This window comes from Monodelphis domestica, chromosome 5, assembly GCF_027887165.1.
Source record: "Monodelphis domestica isolate mMonDom1 chromosome 5, mMonDom1.pri, whole genome shotgun sequence".
Lineage (NCBI taxonomy): Eukaryota > Metazoa > Chordata > Mammalia > Didelphimorphia > Didelphidae > Monodelphis > Monodelphis domestica.
This window is the reverse complement of record NC_077231.1, coordinates 42,212,035-42,226,056: the sequence shown is the minus strand read 5'-3', so window position 1 is coordinate 42,226,056 and position 14,022 is coordinate 42,212,035. Positions and strand designations below refer to the sequence as shown.

The window sequence follows — 14,022 nt, the reverse complement described above, 5'->3', positions numbered from 1 at the left end:
TCCCATCTGTAGGGCTGGCTCTCAATCCACTGAGCTACCACTAGCTGCCCCCTGCCTGGGATTTTTAAGAAAGGATTTTTTAAACAATCAAAATAAGTACCAAGAATAGAGGCAGCCCTTGTCAGCCTTCCTCAGTCTGTGTTTCATTTCTAGACCTTTTCTTTTTTTAGTAATGGGGGAAAGCAAGATCCTCTGTGAGATGCTTGCTTTAGAGGTCTAGATTTAAGCATCAGAGGTCTAGGCCACTGGGTTAATGTGTTTCTTTTTTTGTGAGGCTTAAGCTTAAAGGCCTTAAATCCCCTTGAATGACTATTTTGTTTGGACTCTCAGATTAGGTCTGCATTGGACATAAAATGTTCTAGTGCACTGATTGGAAAACCCTCTTTCAGACTACAATAGGTGTCCCCGATGGCTACATGACAGAGGCGAACAAACAGAAAACAGCGTACCAAAGCAAAGAGCATTCTGCATAGTCCAGAAGGGTGCCCCAGAAGGCTGCCCCTCACCTGTGCTCTCACCCAACCCAGAGGGAATGGAGCCCGTCCTGTCTCTCACAACATCTCTCCCACCAGATAAAAAAAATAACAAGTTACGTGCTCCAAAGCGAAGTGGCGGGATTCTTTTTGTGAAAAGATTCTTCCAATACCAACAGTATGAACAGTCTCCTTCCTATTCTTCTTTGAAAAGCTTTCACCAAAAATGAGGATAATTGAGTTTTAACATGCTGGGTGTTAAAGCTGGAGACCTACGGCGTAGGAAGATAGGGAGAGGGACCGGACTCAGGCTCTCACTGGTATAGGGAGTTCCCCCTTCCAATGCAGGTTGACGTCTTCCCTGCACCCCAAAGCCTTGAGAGGTTGCATAGAATACTGAGACACCCAGTAAATGTTTCAGAGGTGAGATTTGAACCCAGGTCTTTCAGGTTTTGAGGCTAACTGTCTAACCACTATGCCTGTCCCTGGAAATGGTGATTGCTGATCAATTTGGAATACCTAAGAGAGAGCATCATGGGTGATTTGGGAGGCTACATCCATCTTCAACAGGGGATGTTCAGATTGACTGAAATGGAATCGCTAATTCTCTTGTTCATTCCCTACACCTCCCATGATGGAAATGAATACATTCCCAGACCACTTCATTTTCTTTGTATTTGATCCCCAGAAAAAAAAAATGCAGACCTAAAAAGTGCATGATGATCGTGGGCATTTTTGTCACAGCTCAGATGGATTGATCGATTGAGGGTGTCCCAGAAGGGGACCCAGTTCTTGAATCTGTGGACAGCATCTTTTTTTAAAGAAATAACTTTGTCTGCATAATTCACTCAGATGTCTGTGTTTAAAAAAGACAAAGCTACAGACTAGAAGTGGATGAAAGGAAGAGAGGGCATTCATTGTAAATTAACCTTTCCTGAGGCAAGGTTATTAGTGAAGACGATTTTCAGTGAGAAAAAGGGCAGCTTTGCCTCTATCACGTTGCTAAATGTGTGCATCTAACAGTGGAGAATGTTTGCTGTTAGAATTCATTCATTGACCCTCACAATGAAAACCAGGGTTTCTCCAGCTGAGAATTTCTGCTGAGCTATGGAGCCATAGTTCATAGCTTTCCTGAGTACTTTCAGTACCACCCTGCTGCCATCCTATCGGTGGCTCTTGCACGTGGCAGGTACATTCTAAGCGAAGAATGAATGGTTAACTCAGAACACCATACTGGTGCAGCTAGGGTCATGGATTGCATCCTTTTAGGGGGAAAATAATTTTGCAGTCCTGACCCTAGCCAAGTCTGCAGCTCTTTGCCATTGGTCAGAAGGAAGACCGTTTGAGAGTCGGATATAATGATTTAGCCCAAATCAGGACCACCACTTTAGAAAAGCAATTTCAGGTTGATCCCTTGTGTGTTAGTTACTACTCTTTCCCCATCAAGGAGTGTACCAGCCCATATTCTCTGTCAACCTAGAAAGAGGTCTTTTATCCTTAGCTTTTTAAAAAGACTCATAGTAAATGCTTTTTGACTAATTACCTGGAGAACCACCTACCTGTCCTTGGTCCTGTCATTTTCAACATTTTTATCAATGATTCGGATTATAACTTCAATGAAACAGAAGTTATAGATGAAACAAATCTGGGAAATAAAATCAGGATCCAAATAGATCCCAGTGCATTAGATCCTTGGATCAGCAAACGATGGGAGCCCATAGACCAAATGGGCTTGTGGGAAAAGAATGGTTTTTACTATTATGTTTCAGTGTATAAAAACCATTCTTAGCTCACATCATTTCAAAAACAGCCCTCCTGGCGTGCTAACCTCTAGGTTAGGAGAATGGGCCATATCTAATAATATTGATTTGAATAAAGTCTAAAACATGGGCTCAAAACAAAGCAACGAAAGTTCAAGATGGTGGGAAATGTTGCTGATATTAATACATGTGAAAGGTAACTGGCCATTTTAGTGAACTACAGGTTCTTTGTCAGGCTAGAATACAATATGGCAATCAGAGAGGTTCCTGTGATCTTAGGATTAGGATTCCTAGAAAAATAGTGTCCAGAACGAAGGAGATGGTAGTCCTGCTATACCCTACCCTGAGATGATGTCTAAATTCATACTTTCTTCTCTGGGGTGCTATACATTCAGAACACTGACAGAGGAAAATGTCAACAGACAAATATGATTAGGATGATGAGGCCCCTCCAAACCATGCCATTTAAGGATCATTGACTAAAGGAACCAGGGGTATTTTAGTCTGAGGAAAAAGACTTGGGATAAAGGAGTTTGAATGGGGAAGGGAAACTGGTGTCTCCCAGTATTTGAAGGGTCCTCATGCAGAAGAGGGATTACATTAGTTGTGAGCTCCAAAATGGCGGAATAGAGCAGTACCAGACCTTAAACTGTACTATAAAGCAGTGGTCATCAAAAGAACATGGTACTGGCTAAGAGACAGAGGGAGGATCAATGGAATAGACCTGTCCTCAGCAAGATAGTGTTTGATAAACCCAAAGAGCCCAGCTTTGGGGACAAAAATCCATTATTTGACAAAAACTGCTGGGAAAATTGGAAGAGAGTGTAGGAGAGATTAGGTTTAGACCAAACGGAATAAAGGAAATGGCTAAAAAATAGAGAGGCAACAGATTTCAGCTTCATTTTAGGAAAAGCTTCCTGACAATCAGAATTCCACAAAAGTGGAATAAAAAAACCTCCTTTTCACACTGAGGCTAGACAGATGCTTGTCAAAGGTGGCAATAGAAGTATTCCAGTTTGAAGAGGGGAGGCAAGCAATGATTTAATTAGGGGCCCTGAGAGCTCCCTTCTCAATTCTGTGATTCTCTGCCCTTCTCCCATTGTTCCCTTATCCACTCTCATTACTTTTTCAATTCCTTCCTCTCATCCCTTTTCTTCCCCGATAACCCAACATCTCCATCTCCAACTATCTCTACTTATTCTGTTGTTGGGTGAAGCTAGGTGGTAATAGTGAGCAACTAAGTAATACAATAGATAGAGGGTTCAGCTCTGGGGAGTCAGGAAGACTCTTTCCAAGTTCAAATCTGGTCTCAGTCACTTACTAGGGATATGACCCTGAGGAAGTCACTTAACTCCACTGGCCTCAGTTTCTTCATCTGTAAAATAAGTTGGACAAGGATATAGCAAACCACACATATCTTTGCCAAGAAAATCCCAAATGGGGACACAGTCAGACATGACTAACGACTTAATGACAAAGTTTTTTAACAAATATGCAAGTGTCAATTATGTGCAATACACTGAGCTGCATGCGTGGAAGTTTTTTTTTTCTTTTTTCACAGGGAGGTTGGGGAGGGCAGTGGGAGGACAGGGAGGGACTCTGCATCTGCCCTTCCATTAACATAATAGAAAAAATTCCCTGTGCAAAAAAATTGTACCAATATAGGTCTTTGTCCTTTCTCCAAATTGTAGTCTTAAAGTGCCTAAGCAAAAGCAAGGAAGTGACTTGCTATGGCTAGAAAGAACATTGTGTATTAGAGGAAGTACTCAAACCAGGTCTTCCCAGCTCTGAGGCCACTTCTTTATCCTCTAAGCCATGGGAATATACAAAAGTGGAGACAACATGGACTAGCTCTAGTACTTCTGTTGTTTTTCCCTTACCAATAACATACAAGATATCTTAGGCTTTTGAAAATGGAAAGACCTATTAGGGATATGTCACAATTAAATTGAACACAAAGTTGAGGCTTGTAGGTAACAAAGTAGAGAGAGTGCTGGGCCTAGAGTTAGGGAAACCTGAGTTCAAATCCAGCTCTGTGTCTCTGGGCAAGTCATTTAACCCCATCTGTTTGAGTTTTCTCATCTATGTTGTTCAGTCTTTGAGCTCAAAACAACTATCAACTGTAAGTTCAAGATGGTGGGAAATGTTGCTATTAATTCATATAAAAGATAACTGGGCATGTTAATAGACTACAGGCTCATTGCCAATCTAGAATACAACATGGCGGCTCCAGAAGTTCTTGCAGTCTTAAGACATTGTTCCCAGAATAGTGCCTAGAATGGAGGTGGTCATCCTGCTGTACTCCACCCTGAGAAGACTACATTTAATTCTTACATTCATGACCCCATTTGGGGTTTTCTTGGCAAAGATACTGGAGTGATTTACTGTTTCCTTCTCTGGCTCATTTTGCAAGTGAAGAAACTGAGGCCAACAGGGTTAAATGACTTGCCCAGGGTTATACAACTAGGAAGTATCCAAGACCAGATTTGAACTCGGGAAAATGCCCAGCCCTCTCTCCACTGTACCACCTCGCTGCTCCTTCCTTCTCTATAAAACAAGGATGTTAATAAGTCACCAAGTCCTCTAGAAATCTTGCCTCCTTTTTTTTTCCATTAAAAAGGAAAAAGAAGGTACGAAGACGTGATGTTCAGGTGTCACTCATGAAATGGATAAGGGAGACAGTGGATTGCCCTGTTTCTTGGGTGATTCCCTTCAGAGACCACTGTATTTGAGGAATCAATCAACAAGTACTTATAAACCCCCATTGCCTAGCCCTTAATGCTTTTCTGCCTTAATATTGATCCTAAGACGGAGGGTAAGGGTTTTTTTAAACCCACAGAACTATGGGATTTCCTAAATTCCTAGTTAGAGAAAGGTGAGAAATAGCTACGCATTATTTGAGGCCTTGGCATTGTTTAACACTGTAATTTCACTGTAGCTTATCACAAATTCTTTCTCTCTTTGCAGATAAGGAGCGTATGATTCCAGCTATTAATTCTCTGATTGCTTCTGTCTTCCCTTTTTCAAATTTCCAAAAATCCTCAATGTGGAGCCTCCTGTGCCCTTGGTTCATTTCGTTTACTTCTGTTTCCGAGATGAACATGAGCTTCATTTCTTTTTGTTTTAATTCCAACTAGACTAGCCATGAGAAAACACTGTGCCACTGTACACACTCGTATTGGGGCTTATCGTTTAGCCTGGTGAGATGTCCGTGTTTCTGTTTGTCAGTAGATAAAGGAATATGTCCCAATCCTCCATGGCTCTTTGGTTTATTTCTCTTATTATAGGAATATTTTAAAAAGTATTTCAGGGGCATCTGGGTGGCTCAGGGTATTGAGAGCCAGGCCTAGGACTGGAAGGACCTGGGTTCAAATATGACTTCAGATACTTCCTAGCTGTGTGACCCTGGACAAGTCTCTTAAGCTCACTTGCCTAGTCTTTATCACTCTTGGTTCCAAGACACAAAGTAAAAATTTAAAAAACACACATACACACACACACACACACACACACACACACACACACACACACATATATATATATAACTTTGATTTACGTAAGGAGTATAGTGTAATGGACAGATCACTGCCTGGGAGTCAGATCTGTGTTCAAATTCCAGTGCCTGTACTTACTAGTTGTGTCACCAATGGGATATCATTCAACCTAGGAGCTTCAGTTCCCTTATCAGTAAGAGGAGGGTAGGAATAGTTTTCCAGCCATGTTTCATGATGAGGGAGCTAGGTAGCATAATGAATGGTTTTGAATCTGTAGCCGAGAAGATCTGAGTTCAAATTCAGACATTCCTAGCTGTGCGACCCTGGGAAAGTCACTTAATCTGTCTGCCTCATTTTTTTTTTGGAGGTGGAAGACCCAAATTCAAATCCAATCTACCTCCTTATTACTTTATCTCTAGGGATGTTTTCTTAGCTGTAAAATGAGAGGCTTGGGTTCCATAATCTCAAGGTTTATGTGGACTATATCAATATTTGCAATATTAGATATTAAAACTGAAAAGTTTTTAAATACTCATTCACCTAAAATAGTATTAATATACTTTTGCTAAATGACATTTTATGAAAAATAACTTTCGAAAACAAATTTAGTGAGAATGGCATTGTTTTACACAATTTTGCAAATTTTAATGTGGCTTGATAGAAAATAGTTGAATTCTCATTTCTGCTTTCAGTCTATTATTTTGTTTTGCATGAAATATGAAAATCAGATCTAATATAGATATATAGTTGGAAAGGGTACCTTAATAGGTAAATAACATCTTAATGTTGTTATGAAAATCATTTTGACCTCTTGGACCCAAAAGCCAAAGAACTAGTAAGTATCAGAGTCTGAATTCAAGTCCAGGTCTCCTGATTCTGATTTTAGCATTTTTTCTACTTTCTACTGGACCTCCTTTCTGCCTTTCATATATGCCTGCCTAGATTCTAAGCTCTTTGCAGTCTGGGTTTTTGTTCCACTTTCTATAGCAACTTGCACCATACCGTCATGGGTAAATATTTATTCAATTGAATAGAGATTAATGCGATTAGTACTCTAGAACCTAATTAAAAATTGTAACATTGTGCCTAGAATTAAACTCCGAGGATGCCATATATCCATCTTCCCCACCTCTAGGGCTAGAAATGAGGGTTGGGGTCAAACAGAAAAGGAAGGAGAAAAGATATGGTGAAATTACGGGAAATTTCACTTAGTGATTAATGGTCATGCAAGTTGTTAAACAAAAAGGAAAACAAGTAGCCTCAACAGTGATTATTTTGGTAATTTCAGTGAAACCATATTCATCATTTACATGCCACTATATTTGAACTTTTGATCATTTGAGCACCGGAGATAAAGAGCTTGGCATTATGAAAGAAACCGTTTGATAAGCAGATTAACAAAGTAAATAAGAAAAAAGCAAACAAAGAATATGTAAGTATTTTATAAATTATTGCCTACTTTGTTGGCATGTATTAGCACTATAGATAACTACTGAATAATTATAAATGATTCCTATCTACCATGAAGGCAGACCCATCATGCCTCCTACTTGGCAAGACATTCTTAGCCATTGGATTTCTATACTTACTTGATAATAACAAAGAATTTCATTTTTCAAATATTCTACAATTCAGAGAAGATATTTCCCCAAATTACTAGAATACTAAACTTGTTTGCTTCTATTTTATTTTTATCTAAAACATCTAAAAAAATCATCTCTTTACCAAGTCCTTGGTAAATATGTTTCATCATAAATGTGAACCAAATTTTATTTATTGTCAATCTGATTCCTGCTAGTGGTATTAACTGAATATTTTATTCAAATTGTAATTATCTATAAGAATTTGAAAATTGATACATTTGTAACCAAATTGAGTATAAATTAGTAACCGCTATTTGCCAGGACATTATTTATTTACTTATTGGAGTATTTATACTTAACAAGAGTGATCCTTTAGATATCAGAGCAATGGCACTCTCCTTTGGATAGTCTGAAAAGACAAGTTTTTAATATTAAACCACAGCTCTTCCAGTTGTGTGACTGAGAAAACTAACACTGTCTACACTAAGCCCAGAATGGCGCAGAAACCCAGATTTGCTTTTTCCAATTTCTTTCCTAAATGAAAGAGATTAGAGGGGAGCAGTCAGGCATATGGCAGTAGGAACTGACGTAACTCTGCCCCATTCCCCTCGCTACCCTGTGTTCAGTGACAGCCTTTCCTGAATACTTCCTATATTCCTATATGTTTCTGTATATGATGGATTCACATTCAAATGTGTTTGAGGACAAGTTTGCTCCTGTTCTTTCTCTCTGGTCCTGTGACTTTTCCAGTGTTTTCTCTGTTGAATTCTGTATACTTATTTAAGGGGGGGAAATTCCTAAAACTGGTGAAGGAAATTGGGAGTTAGAATATTCCAAGCAGAAGTAGTCTTCTCTAGTGTACAGTTTGGGCCCCATTTCTGTAAGTATTCAGATACACCTGAGCGCTACTAATGCATATGATACAGTAGACACAGACTTGTACATTAGTTAGCTTTTGATCTTTGAGAAAGTTACTTTGATGCTTTGGAATTTAATAATCGAATCTGCAAACTAGAATGCAAACTCCTTCGTGGCAGGAATTGTTTCATTTTCTCTGTAATCCTAGCATCTAGGACAATTTTGAACAAATTGGAGGGGATATAAAGACAAAAATGAAGCAGCCCCTGCTTTCAAGAAGTTTACCTTCTCCCAAGCTTATATTCCTAGGGGAAAACAGTGAAAAGAGTACAGCCTCCAGAATGAGAGGACCTAGGTTCTATCTCTAATATTTCCTACGTGGCTGACTTTAGGCAAGCCATTTAAATTATCCGGACCTCAGTTTCCCCCTCTTGAAAGTGGGTGGGATTAAACTAGATCTCTGAGCTCCCAATCTACAATACTGTGGTTCCATTCTCAGGATAACTGGGCCAGAGCTACCCAGCACTTGAGCTGAGCTTTACAAAGAGAGGAAATACCAAGGTGGACATAAGGCTGTCCTAAACAAAAAGCCTTTCATTTATTTCTCCCTGGTTGACATCCTAATGCAATGCTGATGGGGCATGTGAACCTTTCATCTCATTCTCTATGCAATTATCGGTCACTTACTAAACGTCACCTTTTTTTAACCCTCACCTTCTGTCTTAGAATCAGTACTGTGTATTGGCTCCAAGGCAGAAGAGTGGTAAGGGCTAGGCAATGGGGGTCAAGTGACTTGCCCAGGGTCACACAGCTGGGAAGTGTCTGAGGTCAAATTTGAACCTAGGACCTCCCATCTCTGGGTCTGGCTCTCAATCCACTGAGCCATTTAGATGCGCCCCCCCCCCCCCATTCAACTTTAAAACATCCATTTTTCTAGGTGAAATTTCTTCAAACTGTGAATCAGAGATGCTTAAACAGTACAACTGGGTTTCTGATTCTCAGTCTCTAACAGGTTCCCTACTCCAGAAATAGTAATAACAAGCACTTGGGTCCCTGTGCTCTAAAGTTTACAAAATACTTCATTGTTATCGAACTTGAACCTCACAACAACCCTATGAGGTATATGCTGTAATTTCCCCATTTTACAGATGAAGAAACTTGAGGCTGCCTCGCCCAGGGCCACCCAACCAGTAGTCTGAAGTGGGATTTAAACTCGGATGTCCCTGATTGCTGGTCCTACACTTTATCCACTTTCCCACCTAAATACCAGCAGTGTGCTCCAATTAGAAGGCAAGCTCTGAATCTACCAGAGGACAGACAGTCCACATGTAGTTTCACAGTCAGGAAAAAAGCCTGTTTCCTCTGGGGAAAGGGACATTGCTGATTCAAATCAGGTTTAGCATTTTGCATTTTAAGGTTTTCTCAGATTAGGATTTGTTTTCAGTAGAGATTTTTTCTCTTTGGGGTCAAATCTTCTTTGTAGCATGTAGGAGTGGTTCAAAAATAAGCTCATAAACCAGCTTGTGTCAAATCAGGCAAGTGCACTATTCAATTCTATTAAACAGCTACTCTACACTTAGTCTCACCCTAAGCTCAGCAAATAATAAACATTTAATTAAGGACATTCTCTGTGCCAGTCACTGGGTAAGCACTATTTTAAAACATGACCTCATTTGATCCTTACAACAGCCTTGGGAGCTCTCTGTGTTGTTATCTTGATTTTTGCAGCTAGAAAAACTAAGCACATAAAGGTTAAGGGACTGACTCTCACTATTAGTGTCTGTGGCTAGATTTGAACTCGGGGCTTCCTGACTCCTGCTCTAGCACTCTTCTCTGCTGTATCACCTGTGTTTGAGAATCAGAGGAGCCAGAGATCCATCATGGATCACAGTGTATAGGACGGGCCATGATCTCAAATGAGAATGGAAAGTGATTACTGACTACGCTGCAAAGGGCTTTGAAAATTTCACCGAAAGATTCCTATTGATTTGATCCTAGAGGTGAGAGGAAATTGTTCGGGAGGAGTCCCAGGTTTGACAAAAAGACTAAACTTAACAGACCACTAGATAAGACAGGAGAGTAAAGGGTAAGAATGGATGGAATCAGTCAGGACAGAGAAGATCCCTTGGCAGTCAGGATTGTGTCCACTGTGCATGCTCACTTGTCAGTCCATTGACTACATCTATTCCCTTTTTTTTTAAACCTTTACCTTCTGCCCTAGAATTGATAATAGGCAAGTGAGGTCAAGTGACTTGCCTAGGGTCACCCTGCTAGGGACTATATCTTTTCTAATAAAGTCTGGAATCATTTTATTGATATCTTTTAAGTCATTTATCTATACCTTCTGGATCATGATTTCCACTCTCTTCTTGCAAATTTGATGAATTTATTGTTGCTGAGAGGTCGTATGAATCTGCCAAAAAGGCAAAGCAGGTAATCATTGACATCAATGAGTTTCAATCACGGTCTAACCTTTTTTTTTTTAGAGCACAGAACACATCTGTTACTGGATAAGATTCAGTTCTCTGAATATCTTTTGTGATCAAGTTAAACTTATTAAAACCAGCCTCATCTTCCTATAGATCAACAGGGTTCTCTTCAAAAACATTACGTTGGAGAACATCAAGACAATTTCCTTGAGTCCTGCTGGCCAGCGTCTTCTGCAACATATTGAACTTAGCTGCGCTTTGACATCATACTAATCCTTCTTTGAAAATAGAGCCCACATCTTTTTTCTTGGCTCACTTTCTCCCTCATTTTGTCTTGTTACTGTCAACTGCACATTGTCTCTTGGAAAGTAAAAAGAAATATGAGAAATTGTATCAAAAACTAAGTAATCTGAACCCATAGCATTTCCTTTATCTGCTTCATTAGTAATCCTATCAGAAAAGGAAATAAGGTTAATTGGGCATGGCATGGTCATTGTCTAGAATCCACACTTCCTTATCCACTATTTCTTTAGTGATTCATTTCAGAATTGTTCCCGTCCTTAAAAATATTAATCCAATTGGTTTAGAGACTCCCTTCTCTCTTCTTGTTTTTAAAATTAGGACATTTGCCCTTCTCAAATCTTATGGTACCATCAGGCTTGCCTGTTTTCTGTGATTTTTCAGGTATCACCAAGAGTGGTTCAGCAGTCACTCTGACCAAGTTTTTCAAGGCCTGAGTTCACTGGAGACAAGGACTTTAATTCATCAAGGGCAGCAAGGTGCTCTTTGGCTCTTTCCTTATTTATCTTGAGTATCAACTCTCTGTTACGTCATTTTTGCTGAGTTATTTCTGGTGAAGAGGGTGTTGTTTTTCACAGAAAAAGAACAAGAATCAGGGAACTCTACCTTCTCTCCATTGTCAGTTATCCACTCAAGACAAAGTTCCTATTCTTTCTCTAATCTTCCTTTTTCTTCCAATATAGCTGAAAGAAAATACTTTTTTGTGTGTGTTTGTGTGTCCTTAGCTTCAGGAAACTTGTGTGCCAATTATTCTGGGCTTTAGCATTCCCTGACTTTTTTAATACCACTAAATACTTTATCCACTTTCACCCAGCCTTGCTCTCTTCTTCTTGCCATTTCATTTTAATAATCTATGTGAATTCACAATGATTCTTTCCTGAGATCCCTGGAAACCTGCTTTCCCAAAATCTAGAGTGCAAATCAGACTATAACTGAATTTCTTCTAGAACTCTTATCACAAACTCTAGTAACGTCTAGTCTTACTTCTTCCCCAACTTCCCACTATTTCTATGCCAACAAACCATTTCCTACAATGTTTTTTTTTGGTTTGTTTTGTTTTTTTTTTAATAAAACCCTTACTTTCCATCTTAGAATCAATATTGTGTATTGGTTCCAAGGCAGAAGGATGGTAAGGGCTAGGCAACAGGGGTCAAGTGATTTGCCCAGGGTCACCCAGCTAGGAAGTGTCTGAAGCCAGATTTGAACCTAGGACCTCCCATCCCTTTTCTCAATCCACTGAGCTACGCAGCTGCCCCCCATTTCCTATACTGTTAATGAGAATCAGATTCAGAATAGAACATTCCCTTGTTGGGTCTTCTGCTTTTGGATGGTTAAAATTATTATTACTTAAGTAAAAAAGTTATTAGCAAAGAGCAAACTTCTAAGATACTTCTGCATAAAATCTTCCATCACTCCTAAGTCATGCATGTGCCCAAGTATATGCAGTTTCCCAAATTCCTCATTTCTCTTTCTGTCCATTTGTAGTATACTCCAATCACAAAATCACTTGTATCTCTCCACCATACTTCCCCCTTCTAGTTACTTACATGAGTGTTCCTCTATAATATACAGTGATACTATAATTATTCTTTTTCTTCTGAAAAAGGCATTCCCAGCCAGAACCACATCATGGATTTCATACCGCCAAATTGGCCACTAGTGTAGGAACTTCAGTTTCTCTTGTTTATACAGACACCCATTTGAAGCCATGGGTTATGCTTTTGAACCTTTTAAGGATTTTGTATTTTGTAAATACATTCATTTCAGCAACTATTCTCCTGGTTTTGAAGCGACTATCTATAGTATCTACCTCAGGTAATACAGCTAGGTCCTACTCAGTGTGACTAAGGAAGCCTCCCCAAGTGGTCACATGAATTCAAATTCATATTATTTGGAATTATGTAAAATAAGGGCAATTGCTTCCAGCCTAAAGGAAATAGGCCATGTAAATTTGAATAATATGGAAACTTTAGGGGAATAATTGTTTATACTGAGACCTAGTTGTATAGTTGCATATGCACGTATGATTGCCATCCTTTTTGGTTTAAAGCACCATTGATTACATTTGTAAGGCGCTTGGCAATTATGGTTTTTACTAGCCTTTGTCAGATGTATTCCTCCTCTGGTAAGGAACCTGTCATCTCTCTTGGAAACCACAGTCCAGAAATCCAAATCCCATTCTCAAACGCAACCGTCTAAGCCAAATTAACTTTTCTCTTGTACATTTCTTTTCCTTCAGTGGTTAATAGTTAAGAAAACACACCTTGTGTCTTGGTGGTCTTCAGTTCTTTGTCCAAGTCTTCATAATTATTGGCAATTTAGTTCTCTTTTCAAAGTGTCGTTTGTACCAAGGAAATCATCAGAAGTGAGGAATTGTCAGCCACTGTGATAAATCTTGAAATATTCTCTGTAATGTCTTGGATGCATATACTATACATACAACCTAATATAGAGTTTGGGAGATGTGTCCAAATTCCCACACAGTCACCATCACCCACAAACTCTCATTAGTGCTACCATGAGTCTCCCAGAATCCTCTCTGGTGACATTGGACTTATGTATCATTGATGGTAGGCATTAGAGGAGTTCTAAACCTTTTTTCTGTCCTGAATTCCTTCTCTGAAAAATATTTTTAAATGCCTAAAATGAAACCAAGAGAAGTAAATTATGAACTTGTCAAAATATTTTTCAAAAAAAAATTCAAGAACCCAAGATGCTATTGTCATAATTAGCTTACTCATGATGTTTGAAGGTCCTTGCATATAAGTTTAAAAAGAAAAGCTACCATCAATCTTGAACATGCATAATATTGTTCAGTTGCTATCCATCCCTCAAAACTGGAAAGCTGGCATCCTCCCATGCAGCCAAGAATCCAGCCTACCACTGATTCACTAGCAAAGAGGTTGTTCAACATTCATTTCAAAAGGATTCTGCTTCTCACCATTGCCAGAAAGCAGCAGGAAACAGTATGGGAAGCAGCTGGCCTTTTCTTTCCTCACCACAGCTGCCTCAGTCCCCTGCAAGGCTGCAGCTGCTTCCCTTGTCCCAGTTTACCATGTTTGTAAATGAATTCGGAATGCAATGGAAGCTGATGTTCCTTAGAGGGAAGCTATTCCTCTTAGTCT

At 39.4% G+C, this 14,022-nt stretch overlaps 1 protein-coding gene across 14 annotated transcripts in view; it reads left to right on the top strand.

Moving 5' to 3' along the window:
* The window catches only part of GRIP1 (glutamate receptor interacting protein 1), an 808,853-nt gene that overhangs the window by 785,298 nt on the left and 9,533 nt on the right, over positions 1–14,022 (top strand). For 2 of the 14 annotated variants that reach the window (XM_056798426.1, XM_056798420.1), the window contains one exon: positions 390–3,771. The exons of 11 other annotated variants lie outside the window; for them this stretch is intronic. In XM_056798426.1, coding sequence (XP_056654404.1) covers positions 390–473 — 84 coding nt within the window. In that variant the 3' untranslated portion in view covers positions 474–3,771. Of the gene's footprint in view, positions 1–389; positions 3,772–5,200; positions 5,486–14,022 lie in introns of those variants that run through there. One more of the 14 variants, XM_056798423.1, reaches the window with a different exon arrangement.